At 27.4% G+C, this 16,631-nt stretch overlaps 1 protein-coding gene across 2 annotated transcripts in view; it reads left to right on the forward strand.

Annotated features, from left to right (window-relative positions):
- Nucleotides 1–16,631, forward strand: part of Cnx99A (Calnexin 99A) — an 84,982-nt gene that overhangs the window by 49,405 nt on the left and 18,946 nt on the right. For both annotated transcript variants that reach the window (XM_087149275.1, XM_087149274.1), the window contains 6 exons: nucleotides 5,413–5,448; nucleotides 5,562–5,675; nucleotides 8,209–8,249; nucleotides 11,365–11,477; nucleotides 12,682–12,756; nucleotides 13,985–14,125. In XM_087149275.1, the coding sequence (XP_087005401.1) occupies nucleotides 5,413–5,448; nucleotides 5,562–5,675; nucleotides 8,209–8,249; nucleotides 11,365–11,477; nucleotides 12,682–12,756; nucleotides 13,985–14,125 (520 nt within the window). The remainder of the gene's footprint in view (nucleotides 1–5,412; nucleotides 5,449–5,561; nucleotides 5,676–8,208; nucleotides 8,250–11,364; nucleotides 11,478–12,681; nucleotides 12,757–13,984; nucleotides 14,126–16,631) is intronic.

The raw sequence follows: 16,631 nt of genomic DNA on the forward strand, positions 1-16,631 counted from the left end.
TTGAAGTAGTTTCGTTGAATTCAAAAGTCTTGTAACCCACACCTGTAAACTGAACAAGTCTATCTGTGGTAGCGCAAAAAGTTTTATTATCAACGTAATATTTATTAGCAACGTCAGTATCATTTATGGGCCATTTTACACTCAATATTCTTTCGTTGTGAGCATAATAACTTCTATTAATTTTATCCCACAGTATACAATAATAATCAAGATGTTTTTTGGTAACAGTATCGCCTTCTTTTTCAGGTTCTTTTACATTTGATATGATTTTATTTTTAGCATCAAAATTATTTTCATCATGTATTAAACTTTTGTCTTTTAATTCATCGACATATTTTTTAGTTGAAGCATCATTGTCCTCTAGAGGAGTAGCTATATTTCTAATACATTTATTTCTAGCATTAAAATAACCGTTATTACGAATCAAACACTTATTTTTTAAATCATCTACATATTTTTTAGTTGAAGAATCATTATCTTCCTGAGGATGTAAAACATTTTTTAATAGTTTACTTTCCATATCATAATTACCATCATTCGTTAATTTAAATCCTACACCTGGTGGTCCTAAAGGTCCTTCTTTTATTTCATCGTCGTAAAGTGGATAATAAGCAGCCATTTATTAAAATAGAAAAAATCCTTTATGTTTTCAGAGTTTTAATCATTTTTATATCCTGAGTTGACATATTCAAGGAGCATTTGTTTCTTTCTTTCAAAATAAAGTAAAAAACATAATTTTTAGTAGTATTATTTCTCAACCTCCAATTGAATTCAATCATTAAATTACTCAAGTTCGTATAATTTTCATGGTTTGCCAAGTTGAAACAAATTATAGGATACTTACTGAAATTTGAATAGTTTATCATACAACCTGTTTCAGAATTTATATTATTCATTCCTGATTCTAAAAGAGCATAATATAATCGATTATAATCATTTTTATTAAAGTCCATCATATAACTTACAGTGGGAACTTTAATGTTATTAATCATTAACCAACATTCTATCATATCCAAGTGATCAAACATCATATTATTTTGATTCATGTTTTCATTTCTATCTTCATATTGAGGAATGACATATAAACTCAAAACTTCATCAGATGTAGCAGGAATAGAATAAGACCCACTGGAATTTTTATAAAATACATTTGATTTGATAATGTTATAATGATCCCAATTTATTTCTATAGGACTATTTGATAATTTTAATTCATTGAATTTTACAGATGCTGAATTTTTAAATCTAACATAAGGTAACCAAAGTGATAAATCTTCAACAAGAACCTTAAAATCTGGATTTTGAATATCTGTATACAACATATTTTTACTATCATTTCTCTGAATTTCTATTTTAACTTGGAAACCTGTCATTACTTTTTTATATTCGTTAAAGAAATCAAATATATACTTTAAAGGAATCCATATTTTTACTGTTTGACTATTTTTAGTAAATTTACATCTTTTTGAAAATCCTTCATTAAAACTTTCATTTAGTTTAAGGTTTTTAAAAAAATCAGTTATTTTGGTAGTATCTATCAGAGTTCCATTATATTTGAAATTGTTTCTATCTACAGAATCAGTTGTATCTACATAAAAGAACATGTTAGTAGCTTCCGATGTTGAATAATCAGGGGTGAAGTGTATCATCCCTAATACTTGATTCATAATGGCTTTATAATTTATAGTGGATTCAACTTCAGTATTTCCTATAATCAACCTGTTTGAATTAATGAGACCTCCTCCATTCACTAGAGTAACATTTTCATTACTTATTACACCTCCATCTCCTTTTACAATTTTTAATTCTTGTTGCAGATATCCCGCAGAATATAAAATATTAGCATTTGTATCATTGATAAAGAAATTATATGTAGCATTTTCATGAATATTATTTCTATTTTCACTTTTTAATTCTCTATATTCAAAACTTTCAACGTCGTTATTATAATAATAACTAGTGTCTTTCAAATCGTAAATTTTATCCATTTATTTAGGAATAAAAAATTTCAATCCAGTACCATGTTTTTTATTTTTAGAAAATATTTCATTCAATTTTTTTCTTACAAGATCTTCTTCTACAATAGGACTTATAAGGTCTGAAAAGAAGCCTCTTCCTTGTATTTTTTTACTCTTTCTGTACAATCTTTGTTTATTCATTTATTTAGCAATAAATTTGTACTGTACTTCTTGTTTATTTAAATCAATTAGTTCACCTCTATGATTTGTAATTCTCATTCTAATTCGATTAATAGAATCAGATTTAACCGGAAAAAATATTAGTTTATCAAATTCTTTAGCATATAAACTTCCAGGAGGATTTGATGATGTAAAAGAATAAATAACTTGAGATTGAAACTGATTTATATAAGCACCATCCACTATATCACAGTGAATATAAATATTATCATTACCATTAGCTATATCAGCAATAAATTTACCTTCTTGCTCTTCCTCTTCATATATTTTGGGTTCGAATCCTAAAATTTGGTACAATTCACTTTTAGATAAATCAATTTTATAATTCTTCTCGAGTTTAATACTAAACCTTTGTCTTTCTTCAATTATTCCAAATAATATAGGTGAATCATTTCCAAAATATTTTACCATATAACGATTCAAACCTCTTATACTATAATGACCATTTGGAATAATAAAATCTTCCCATTTGGCTCCGTCAAAGTATGAAAATTTATTGTTTTTCTCCGTAATATTATTCCATGAAATATACATTGAAAAAGACTGAAGAGCTATCTCTGTAAAATGAAAAGGTCTCGAATACTCAATGGTGAAATCTTCAGATTTATCTAAGTTTTTCGAATCTAATATAATATACTTCATTTATAAAGAACAATTTTTTCATTTAAATTACTAGGTTCTTGAGTAAATGAATATAAAACTTCAATAGGTGATTTATTTTTATTTCTTTCAGTTATATATTTCATACAATAGAAACCACATCTTACAGAACTCGGACTTTGTAAAAAACTATCGTTATATCTAATTTCTTTTCCAGAAGTATTTAAATAACTTAGTATGTTTTGAGGAAGAAAATCATTTTTTATTATTCTATTGTTATATTTATATTCTCCAAAAGGATCAAAATATTCAACAAAATTATATTTTGGATCATTATAATAACAAACCCAATGAGTTCCAGGACCTGTACATACATCTAAATTTATAATTCCGTTTTCAAATTTTGTTATCTTTTTAGGTAACATATCTATAGTAAATATACCTCTAAATCCTTTTTCATTTTTCATATTGTTTTCAATCATTTTGTTGGATATTCCCATGGCTGATAGACTCCCTTTCCACAAGGTTTTTTTTTTTTACCTGATCCAGAAATTTTGTCCAATACTTTTTTAGTACCCCAACCAGCTGCTCCGCTAGCGGCTCCTAATGCTAAAGTAGAAAGTAAAGGTACTAAAAATGGTAAAAACCCTCCATTCTTTTTCAGTTGAGTCTTTGATATTTTAATTCTTTTACCTTTATCAATTTGGTTAATTTGTGTAGCTGTTAAATGTAAATCAAAATTGGGTGTTTTACTTTTATCTATTTGTAAACTAAGTTCTTCACCATTTTTATAAGCTGATTTCAATTTAGAAATCTGACTGTCGCTCAAGTATACTTTTTTTACAATATAATTACTCATTTATATACTAAGAAATTTTCCATAGTATTCCTTTACCTGATCGTTTGTCATAGTTCCCTCTCTTAAAAGTAAATCCAACAAATCTACAGTTTTATTATACAATTTTTTACTTTTAGAACCTTTACAAATTTTATCTGTCAGATCAACTAAGATATTCAGTTTATCTTCTAAACCTTTTCCTGTGTAATGTCTACCTTGTTTAATAGCTGATAAAGCTTCTAAATATCTTTTCATCATATTCATTTTATAATCAGCATTATCAATCCTTTTCTGATACTCATCTTTGTTGTTTGTTAAATTTCTATTTTTGGTTTCATTTCCTTTTTCTCTTTTAAATTGATCTCTTTTTGCTTTTGCCCTTTTAATAACTTCTTCAATATCTTCATCAGTTTTATTCCACATTATTGAAGGTAATTCAAATTCTAATTCTTCTAGTAATTCTTTATCTAAATTTTTGTCTATATCTATTTTTAAAAACATACTTCCTACATCTTCAGTATAATCTTCCTCTGACTGATTCTCTATCTGAGGTAAAGATCTATAGGTCTCATTCATAGTGAAAGATAAATTATCAACAGCATCTTTTATACCTATCAAGTTTTGTTGTCTAGAAGTTTCTAGTTTTTCCATTTGATGAAGTACAGGTTCGTGAAAATCGGCTAATGATTTTTGTATTCCTATATCTTCTTCTAATTTTATTTCATTATTTTTCCTAATTTCTGATTGTAGTTTAACTAATCTTAGATCATTTTTTAATTGCTCTAACAACTTTTTATTTCTCTCTTTTTCAATACTTTCCATTTATAGGTAGTAAAATGTTCGTTATACAAGTGTATGTATTACAGAAATTATATTACAAAAAATGTTCTTAAATAAATGGAAGAATTTAATGACCTCAAACGATTTCCTGAAACATACAAATTAAATGAACTCGAGATAGGTAAATATAATTTAATATCATTGAGAAAAATAAATACAAAATACGGTGACTCTATTATAGCTAGATTAGAAGTAGACAATGATGAGAAAGATTTTTATCTCTCGAAATGTCATGGTGAATTATCTGATAAAGCAAGCTATAAGAAAAATTAATAGTGGAAAATATATTTTTGATTTTAAAGGTAAAAATAAATATTACGATTATGAATTACATGTAAAATAAAAAAACGATATTTTCAATAAGGTACAGGATTATTAATAAAATAAAAACTATTAATATAAAAATAAGAATTTTTAAATATACTGATATTTCATATAAAAATGTAAAATATAGGTCTATTTTAAATTTTTTTAATATAAAAAATAGGAAATTAATAGTAGTATATAGGGAAGGGCAAAAGTGTCCTGTAGCCCCCCTATATACTACTTTTAATATTAATTTAATTTTGATTAAGCATTTAGAAAGTTTTTTTTTTATCATAAATTTAAGTTCTTACAGTGTATTTGAATAATAAAATAAAAAAATCAGATTTTTTTAAAACATTCCAATTTTTCACATTATTTCCATTCCACATTATTTCCAGTTTTGAGTTTCTCTTTTTGACTGACATAATTATGCATGATGTATCAAAACTTTACTCGTGGCCTAAATAAATTTCACTAGTAAAATCTCCATTATTTTATTTCTTCAATGTATATATTAAGTACTCTTATTTTTTCTACTGTAACCTAACTACTTGAAATGACAACAATATTTGTGACTTTACTTTTTTCTTTTCTTCTGGAATCGTAAAATGTTTCTAAAATATATTTCAGAATTTCTGATCCAACAGCTACAAAACCTGATGATTGGTATGTATTGATTGGTTAAAGAAATTTTTTTTTAAAATTATTATTTCCCACTTAATTTTAGCGCACATAATCGCCAAATAATACCTGCTATAAATTTAATTTTTAATTTTAAGGGATGAAGAAGCTCCAAGACAAATTGTTGACCCTGATGCTAAAAAACCTGATGGTTGGTTAGATGATGAACCAGAATTATTACCTGACCCTAAGGCAGAGAAACCCATGGACTGGTTAGTCTTTGTGTATATTCTATAAAGAGATGGAAAAATTTAATAATGTGACACCAAAGATACTATTATTCATAATTACATTGCTCAATCTGTCTATACTGTTAATATGAACTTACGCTCAATCAATCTGTCAATACTCACGGATCTGTCCAAGCCAAATTTACTACCGTTTAGCGGTACCTTCACAAATTCAACTTTAGGAAAAACGGCAGTTTCACGAAATACTTTTTCTTGAAATTTTATTTTTGTGTCTCCTAAGAAACGATAAATAGATATTTTTGTGTTGATTTTTTAATATAAGTTTTTAATTTTCACAAATTATGTCTAAATTTTCACAAAATAGGTACCTCTCAGAAAAACCTAGACAGACCCCTGATACTGTTAATATGAATACTAACGAAAATCGGCAATACTCTAGAACAACTGCTTACAAAAGGTGTTTCGCAAAACCCTGAGGCTCTGCAGCGGGATGACAGGCATTCCGAAAGTTGGTTTTCTGTCAGAAATAATATTTATATCCTGTTTGAATTATTTATTTAATATTTCGCTTATTTATATGAACTTCTTTGCATATTTAAGAAGTGCTTAAAGCTGCTTATTTTTGATTTTGGTTTATTAAAAGCCCTTAAAGGGGATTATTTATTTTATTTATTTATTTTTTTTTTTTTCATTTTTAAAAAGTACTTAATTTTCCCTTTTCGAAAAGAAAAAAAATTTTCTTTACCATGTCAATTTTTGCTGCGTATTATGCAAAATTTTGATTTTCACATTGTTCTATTCAACGTTTTCACAATTCATTTAACCACAATCCATTATGGCATAGTGTCCGTTCATAACGTATGATAACTCCAATCACATTACATGTTTGATGAAATATTTAGGAGTGACTACTGAGCTGGGTTCAGTGAGATTCTTGCACTCTCGTGTGTAACTTGGCTGCATTTTGCAAGATATTCTCACTTTCGGTCTTCATTTTCCACTCTCAGAAATGTAACTGAAAAATCTCTCGAATTTTTTTATTGTGGATAAGTTATTTCATAATGATCATGTTAAATCTTTTAAAATTATTTTGCATTTTATTGATGTACATAGTGCTTAAAAATTTTTTTGAGTACCGTCAGATGGGGTGACTTTGTGTAAACAGTCATTTTTTCAATTACTAACATTATAATAGTTTAAAACAAAAAATTATGCATGATTTGTTATCTCAATTGATAGGACATTTAAAGTATGGCCAAGATAACTAGAACTTCTTCAACCAAGCAGACTTTCCAGCCTCCGATTTTGCGACATTCCCAAACTCCTAACTTTTATCATAAAATTATTCAAATTAATGACTGAAAAATATTATGTAGTAGCAAAAAATGTGTTAATTTTTATTACTCCTCGTCTTGCGTACAAAGAAAAATTCGTACTCTTTAGCTGATGAGCAATCCTCAACATCAGATTTGGAAACACTTCCCGACCCTCAGATAATTTTTCCTGAATTTCTGTTATTCCGTTTGATAAGCCTGTCTAACCTGCCATTCAAGCACATAAAAGTAGTCTCACAAAATCGCTTAGCAAATTCATCAACATTTGTTCAGATACTGGATGATTACGGCTTCTTCAAATGCTGTACAACTTTAGTAATGCTTCTTCAACATCCTTGTGATCTGCTTTTCTCAAATTTTTTCTGCCATCTAAATTTTTTTCATGAGCAGAAATTATTAATTGCCTATTTTTCCATACGTTACAAACTGCAGATTTGGATAGTTTAGATTTCCTGCAAATATCAGCTTAATTGCAACCATTTTCAATTTTTCTGATTATGTCCATTTTATCATCAATGGAGAACGTTTTACGTTTACTGTTTACCATAGTTAAATTTGAGACTTGTTCGCAGGCTTTTTTTTTTTAACTGAACTGAGATCAAAAAGGAGTGGAAGTGAGGGCCTTATCAACACAAATTAGTTTTCAACCTTTTGACCAATAATGAATAATTACTCATTCCCTCTGACAGAAAATGCATATTGATCCCACTGACACCTTACAGGTGCATCATCAGGCTGGGTTGGAAACATCTGCTTGGTTTGTTTAGGGATGAGAAAGTGAGATAAAAGAAGCAAACAAGAAAAAATGCTTATCGCTACATTCCCCTCTATAGATGGTTTTAAAAATAGATATATGTATTTACTTTGAAGTAGAAATTTCAAAATTATTACAAAAAAATTAAGAAAAAAATCTGTCGAAGACAGAAAAAAGTTCGCTATATCCAACTTCCTCACTTTTTTGGTTCACTATATCCACGAAAAATAACATTATACGTGTATAGCAAGGCACGGGACTGAACATTTCATTCACTATAGCGGGATTTGACTGTATATTGTTAGAATCTTTGCCCAATTTGCAAGAAAAAAATATGTACCTATTTAGGGTTTTAAGTTAATATTTATTGTTCGAACTACTTACTGTTTTTCCATTTTTAATATTGTCATTGGACCTAGTAAACTTGCAAGTATTTTTGTTTCTAATGTAATATCCATTACTATAGGGATGATGAAATGGACGGAGAATGGGAAGCACCACTAATAAGTAAGTCCTTTTAAATCTACACTGACCATCCTTTAATATGTATTTGTTAATTTAAAATTAATTCTATCACTCTATGATTTAATGCATTAATCACACTCACCTATTGATTGAACTTTTATTACAAATTAATGCTGGGAGCATATTGAAACTTCCCCCCTCCAAAAAAAAAAAAAAAAAAAGGCAGTGTCATACCACCCTTTAATAGTTTTATATTCCATGAAAAGCTAAGGAATTAAATTTAATGTAGTGAGCTCTTTTTTTATATTATATTATTTCTTATCAGGAGCACTTTTTTTAAAGCAACAAATACCATTTTTATAATAAATTGGATGTGTTTTTATTTTTTTTTATTTTTTTAAGCATGCTTATGATTGAACTTGTTAAGATAAAAAGAGAAGCATGATTTATTGTGTAGTTAAATCTCCAAAAAAGACCTCTATGTAGCAGCCATCTCTATTTACAATCATTTTTATGAGGGCATGTAATTTTTTATACACACTTTGTGTTGAAAAGGAACCATCAAAACTTCTGCATCTAACGTAAAAAAGGTCAAATAAGGAAACTTGAAAAATATTAACGGACCAAATTAAATTTAAATGCATTCAAAATATTTGCATGGGGGTTTTATTTAGAAGGCTCTTTTTGACGATCTCACATTGCAGTCAGAGTGCACTAAAGATGATGCTATCAATGATTTATTTTTAGAGTTGAAAGTTAAATTAGAAAAAAAAATAATTTAGAAAAATCAAACATCTCAAAAAAGCCTCATCTCATTTTTTAAAGTAACTAATTTTTATGATATAAAATTAAATGCAAACTTAAACAGAAGACATAACCGTTCATTTATTTAAAATAGTTATATCATCCGTAATTATTTTATTTTATAACCATCGTTAAACAGTCAACCCAATTTTTGGGTTTACAATTACTTATATGCTCAACTCCGTAGCCTTGTAATTTAGAACCCAATCCAGAAGACAAGGACACTCCTGGTATTGGTCAAAATTTGCCTTCGTGGAGGTCTTTTTGATAGAACTAACCTGCATTTGTGTTAATGGAGAGAAAAACCACGAAAGCCCTCCACGGTTAACCTGAAGGTAGGGGAACTCTAACCAATGATCCATCTACCCCTGAGGATATTTTATGTCAACACTGTGGTTGATGCGAGTCAGGTTCGGAATTCTTATTGACCAGCCATCGTTGGGATTAGAACCCAGTTTACCTCATTTGGAGGTGAATTCTCTAACCCCTGAGCTATCATGGCTCATCATCCATAATTATAGTAAATTTGTTTTAATCATAATTATATCCGTATGGATCATTTTTATTGATGCTAAATTTTATTAGTCTCATTTAGTGGCATTTCCACACCAAGGAAATGACATTGACTAAAATTAAAATTGTTTCCAAAAATCATTTATTTTCGATAACATTTTGTAACCAATGGATAAGAGTTAGGGCTGTTTAAAAAAAACTGACTTACTGAAAACTGAAAAACTTACAAAAATGTCTAATTATGAAAAGCATTAAGTGATTTTTTAAACAACATTCTTTAAAAACAAAAAGTCGTCTTCAATTATTAAGTATATGTGAAAAGGGGTAGATGTATATATAAACAAAGTGTGAATGTCTCTCTTTCCTTCTGAAAATGGTTAACAGAAACCATTTTCAGCCAAAAAGAATTAAAGCATATGAAGGGTTTTCTGAAACATGTTACAAGGTATATTCATACCTGCCAAGTCTCCTGTTTTTTAACAAAGACTCCTGAATTTTATGACTATCTTTAGTTTTCCTGTGTATTCTCAAATTTCTTAGTATTTGTTCAAGAAATTTTTTTTAAAAATTTTGTCCGTAAAATATCTGTTAATGACAAAAACAATTCTCTACTTCCTCAATGGATAGTGCTATTGCCAGTACTGAAGTATGTTGAGAGTTAATAGTTTAAGTACCTCTTGCCGGTTAGGCTGACTCTGGGAGGTTCTCGTGGTCTTCCTCTCCATGTAACGCAAATTCGGAGTAGCACCGTCAAAAAATCCTCCATGGAATCTCTCCCAATATTAGATTCAGAAGTTCCCTTGTCTTCTAGATTGAGTTCAAAATTACAAGGCTACGGAGTATAACATAAGTTGCCGTAAACCCTAAATTGGGCCAGCTGTTCAACATTGGTTATAAAATAAACTAGTTTATGTAATTATAAATAATGGTTTTAAAAAATCTTCTCTAGATTAAGATTTATATACATATTTTTTACTTCACTAAATGCAAGTGCTTATATTAATTCCAATTTTAAATTTTTTCTTTTTGACTTGCATGATGCATTAAAACACTTTACTCGTAGCCTAAAAAATGTCGCTAGTAAAATCTCCAATATTTTATTTCCACAACGTTGGTAGGTTTGTATATTTCATAATTTGAATGCAATTTGATTAGTTTTGTTGAGAATTCTAGTTCATTCTAGTATTTTTAATTTTGTTCTTGAAATTTTTTTAATGTTGCATTATTACTCAGAAAGATTTAGATTAATGATTCTGCAATTAATTTAAGAAATACTATATGAAACAAATGTATCTTTCACTAGGCAATAATGATATTTCTCTTTATTTATTAAATATACTTATTCTTGCCAAGTATATTGTCTTCGTTGCAATATCAAGATGAAGAAAAAAACTGACGATCAAGAGGGCAGAACAGTTTATATCCATGAAAACTGGTTTTGAGAAAAACAATGGAAGCCTGCATTTCAAAACCTGTCTTTCCATAGAACATCTTCACTGTGTCATAACTTTTTGGGAGAACAGAGTATCTATTATTTATTTTTTGAATTTAATAATTCTCAAAAAGCAAAGAGTGGCAATTCAATCAGCAATCTTTTGAAAAAATAAGCATAAACCTCCCTCCTTGACTTACTTCTAGAAAGACAATGCTTGATGTGGCAAATTTGTAACTTTTTAAACGATTGACCGTAAATTCCGTTCTGAGTTAAATCTAGGTGTTTTCTTGTGCAGAAAGCAGTGTCTGGGAAAGAAATATTTATATGACTGGACTTTTGGTAGTCAAAATGTTGCACTAGGAATTCTTATTATTTTTAAATTTATTTAAAATTAAAATATTTCAGCTAACCCTAAATGCGAAAAAGTCGGTTGTGGAAAATGGAAGGCTCCTATGATTGATAATCCCAAATACAAAGGAAAATGGAGGGCACCTCTGATTGATAATCCTAATTATAAGGTATGATTTCGAAATATATACTTGTATCGTTTTTAATAAAATATTTCAGATTTTTCTTTAAAAAGTATTCGTAATCGTCATTTTTACTATCTTTTGAAAATTTTGTACTCCTGTAGATTTCTTTTCTGCAAAGTGAAATAAATATTACAAATTTTATCTTTAATTATTGTAAATTAAAACATTTAAACAATTTAATCACTATAACTTAAATATTGCAAATTTAAACTAGATAAATTTTTCTTCTTTCTTTTCTGGAAAATGTATTTATGTGTAAAAGTGATAAATTTATTTATTTTTCTTAATGAAGTTTAACAAAGTCAAAATTTATTTCAAAAGGGCTAGAAAAAAAGTTACCGGAAATCAAATTTTCAAAGGTGGAACTTAAAAACACAGTGTATTTTATTTGTTTGTAAGGGAGAGCCAGAGAGATACTTTATAAGCTTATATTCATGATTAATTTTCATTTTTTATCAGTAAATAGTTATTATAATCATGAACTCAAGAAAGAAAGACATATTTGTAAATTTTAATTACTTCTCCAGGTATGTGTAAAATTTTAAATATATTTTAAGTAAACCAAGAAATATTGAGAAAAAAGGGAAAAAAACCTTGTTAAAATCTTTTTCTAATTTTTCAATTTAAACTTTTTTTTTTCATAGGAATTTTCCGGAATTTTGACTTGAGCTCACAATCACTCCTGTACTATACATGTTTTTATTCTTAACAATTTTAAATAAATGTCACTTTTACATAATTTTTTTTTTTTTTTTTTTTTTTTTTTTTTTTTTTTTTACAAATATAAGATAATGTTTAATAAATATAACAAATGTTAAATAACATTACTATATATAATTTTTATTTTAAATTTGTTGAATAACTTCTAAATCATTATTACATTTTCCATTCATACTTTGATTTACAATACGAGTTTCCTTTCTCTCAAACTTTGCCTATTATTTAAGACATTTTAAGTATTACCTTTTTTTTGCATAGTTTTAGATGCTTTGATTTTTAAAATAGAATAGCTAAATATTTAACATTTTAAAATGTTGAAAACCAGTTTTTTTTTTTTAGATTTAACTCTGTAACTTTCTTTTTAATTATGATTCTAATTGTGGAATGTTCTGTATTTTCTTCTTCATTTAGTCTTATTTTGTATTTTTTTTTCTTTACCTTGGCTTTATCATTTAATTTTATTTCATAGGGTAAATGGAAGCCTAAAAGAATTCCTAATCCTCATTATTTTCAAGACAAACATCCATACAAAATGACTCCTATAGTAAGTGCTTTTCTTGATTATTATCTTTTGGTAAAACAGTGTTTGATTCTCCTTTGTTTATTGTTACAGGGGTTCTTAAATCCTCAAAAATATTTTTCTGTAAAATTTTAACGTAATCCACTGACGAATTATTTGCTATTGTAATAATGTTGATAATATTGTATTGAGATTTTAGTTATTTCATTTTAGTACAAACCTTGTAATACAGGTATGAAATCTTTTGAATTTTTTTACATATATTTTTCTTTTCTAATATGGCTTTGAACAACTTGAAATTGTTGCAAAATCTTTCATTTTTGCTTATTGAATGTTTTAAGGTTTAGTGGATGTGGAATTTGTGTTTCTTAATTTAGTTTGTATACTTATAGAGAAAGAAAATAGATTTAAATAAAAGGAAAAAGCGCAAGAATTCTCAAAAACTATAGGACAATTTTAAGAAAAACATATTTAAAAAAGTTACATTTCTTTTTTAAAAAATTATAAGAAATTCACTCAATAAATATTAAAGTGGTTTATGTACCACTCATCACGATTTGAGACTTGTTACTTTGAGTAATTTTCAAACTGTATCATTTGCAATTCATATTGTTTTGTATTATGAAACCTAAGTTGAGTTTAAATTTGCAAATGATACGATATGATGCTTAATTTGTGGAATCTTCAAAGCTTGTTTCATGTCATTTGATTTATGTGTAGTTTATTTTAATTTGTTTACACACGATTTAAAAATTAGTTAATTGTATTTACGCAATTTAAAAAAATACGCTCTGGGATTTAAGATCTTTTTCTTTTTTTTTAAAAGTAAACTTTGTTATCTATCAAAATATTGTACTGCCAAAGATTTCAATGTGTCCGAAATACATTACTGCTATTCTGAGGTAATAAAAAGATAGGGTTTTAAAAATTAGGTAATTGTATTTACGCAATTTAAAAAAATATGCTGTGGGATTTAAGATCTTTTTCTTTTTTTTTTTAAATAAACTTTGTTATCTATCAAAATATTGTACTATGAAAGATTTCAATATGTCCAAAATACATTACTGATAGTCTGAGGTAATAGATATTATATTTTTAAAATTGAAACAGATATGCCAAATATTATTTTTCAATTCTAATATGTTTTATTAAATCTAAAAGTTAGCAAGTATGCTATTGACAATTGGAAATTTTTTCTTGATCTTGAAAATTGAGTGGGTTTGTTAATGTGATTTTGTTTTTCCTTGATTAGGCAGCTGTTGGTTTTGAATTGTGGTCAATGGTAGATGGTATAATGTTTGACAATGTTATCATAACGGATGATCTGTATGTTGCTGAACACTGGGCTGCCGAGACATTTGATTTGAAACGAGAGCTTGCTGACCGTGAAACTGTAAGTTGAAATTGGTAACTCTATCATTATAAAATATCAATATTGTTTTTAATATATCTCTTGTATCAATGATATTGAAAAAGAGAATTGATAAAAATGAGTGTCCAACTGTCCAGAATCTTTCGGATTTGTTCCTAATTTTTAAATCAAAATTGAAAATCTGATATTTTTTTATAAAAAAATCCGAATTTTCGTAAAATTGCAGTATTTTTGCTTTTAAACCAATCTCTTGTTCTGATCACCGCAATCGCGCTTTGTGTGATTATTGTGCTGAAGTAATTTTTAGTAGCTTTTTATTGGAAAATACTAATCCAATAGCCGTTGATGATCATTTCACTAAATTGAATCTTAAACAACTATTAATATTTTTTAAAAAATGTATTGTAGTATTTAAACTCTTGCATCAGAAATATTTGTTTATGATGTAGTTTAATATTTACCTGTGTTTTATAATTTGGAGAAGAATAATTATATATTAATAGGTAATGGTTGTTTTTAAACTATTATACTGGTATTCCTAAGTATAAAATATTAATATTATAAATTTCCCACAAAAGATAGTGTTTATAATTTTTTTTAATAATTTATATAAGGTATTTAAATATATGTCTATTAATGTTATTATTTAATAGTTAAATTTTTGTCTTACTCTCGTAATTGGTGTGTATAGTTTTTTTGCATATGATGTTCCTAATTTTTGATTCCTAAGTTTGGCAGCTATGGATATGTCATAAATTGATTTTGGTTGATAAGAAATATGTCTGCAATATTTTAACAATAATATTATTTAACAATATTTTTTCTAGAAAACTCAGATTTGAGTATAAACTTTGGCAGGCTGCTAATTATTTTTTAATCATGTTTCAAGATATACTTAATGTTATAACTATTTGTAGAACAGAAAACTGCTATCTCCTCTTAATTCTTTTCAGCTTATTAACATTTAAAAAAAAGTTTTTTCTTACCATCATTCATACTTAATTAATACCTTAAATATTTAAACACTGAACAATCTTCCTATGTGGCTTATAGTGTGTGGCTAAAACTGTAATTTCCAGCTGAATAATTTTGAAAGAATTCCAAATAATTCTTAATACTAATCATTTTTTTTTTTAAATGTATAATCATTTGAAGACTCAATTTAAAAAATACTCAATGCAAAAATCTTGTCAGCTTACATCAATAAATTACATTATTTATTAATGCAATTGCGATTACATTAATTGCCTTTTTGCCATTAATGTAATTAATTAACAAAAAATATAATTGTTAATTAATGCAATTACATTACTCAGGGGTCTGTTTAGAAGATATTTGGGTCCGTTAACGGACCCTTCACAAAATATCTTTTTATAAAATCGGACCCTTCACAAAATATTTTAACTTAAAAACAGACCCTTCACAAAATAATTTACCTTTTAATCGGACCCTTCACAAATTTGTTTATCTTCATTATTGTTTTGTTAATGGAATAAACCCTTCCCAGGAAGGGGGGGGGGGAAAGACAGATGTAAACAAACTAAGTTTTGTCTTCGGCAGACGCTTCTTCCTTTATTCGTCCGAAATGAATATTCTGTGTTCAGCAGTGTAGGCTAAATATCAAGTATTTGTATGTTGCACCTCTAATTTAGTAGCAGCAATTGCTGTTTAATTTTGAAAATTTAATTTTATTTAAATTATAATTTTGCAGTGTTGGGCATAATCTTGTATCTCTTTACGATTTGAAAACTCCTTGAAAAAGTTTTTTGCAATAACAGGACCCTATTTGCACAAATTCTCAAAAGCAGGACCCTGGTTGAAAGAATGTGACTTAACGTGTAATTTTTTCACAATTTTACGATTTACCTTTCACAAAATGTTTGCACAGACCCCTGTTACTTATTAATGCCATAATTACATTATTAATTTACAAGTCTAAACCGTTATCAATATCATATTTAAGTGCTTTATGAACATTACATTATTTCTGTATTAACAAGTTCTTGCTTGTCTTCAAATACATAAAAAAAAATTATGTTTTATGGTGTACAATGCTTTTAAAAATATTTACAATGTTTGATGGGTGTGGGGAGATGTCTGAGCTATTGCAGCATATTATTACTTTCAAGGAAAGAAAAAAAAACAAGTATAGTTTGTCTAAAGTAAGAACTCCCCTTGCCATTTGACCGGACACTATGGTAGTGAGGTATAACCATTTCAAGTAGGGATGCGGGGTCATTGTGTAGGACAGCAAGGGTCTGTCCAGACATTTTGTGAAAGGTCCGCTTTTGTAAAATTGTGAAAAATTAACTAGTAGTTTGCGAATATAAAATAAACGTTAAATCACATTCTTTCAACCAGGGTCCTGCTTTTGTGTATTTGTGCAAATTGGGTCCTGTTATTGCAAAAAACTTTTACAAGGAGTTTTTAAATTTTAAAGACATACTAGATTGTGTTCAACACTGTAAAATTATAATTAAAAAAAATTACATTTAAAAAAATAAACAGCAATTGCTGCTACTAAATT

Source organism: Parasteatoda tepidariorum, chromosome 8, assembly GCF_982258835.1.
Source record: "Parasteatoda tepidariorum strain Cologne lab strain chromosome 8, Ptep-v5.0, whole genome shotgun sequence".
Classification (NCBI taxonomy): domain Eukaryota; kingdom Metazoa; phylum Arthropoda; class Arachnida; order Araneae; family Theridiidae; genus Parasteatoda; species Parasteatoda tepidariorum.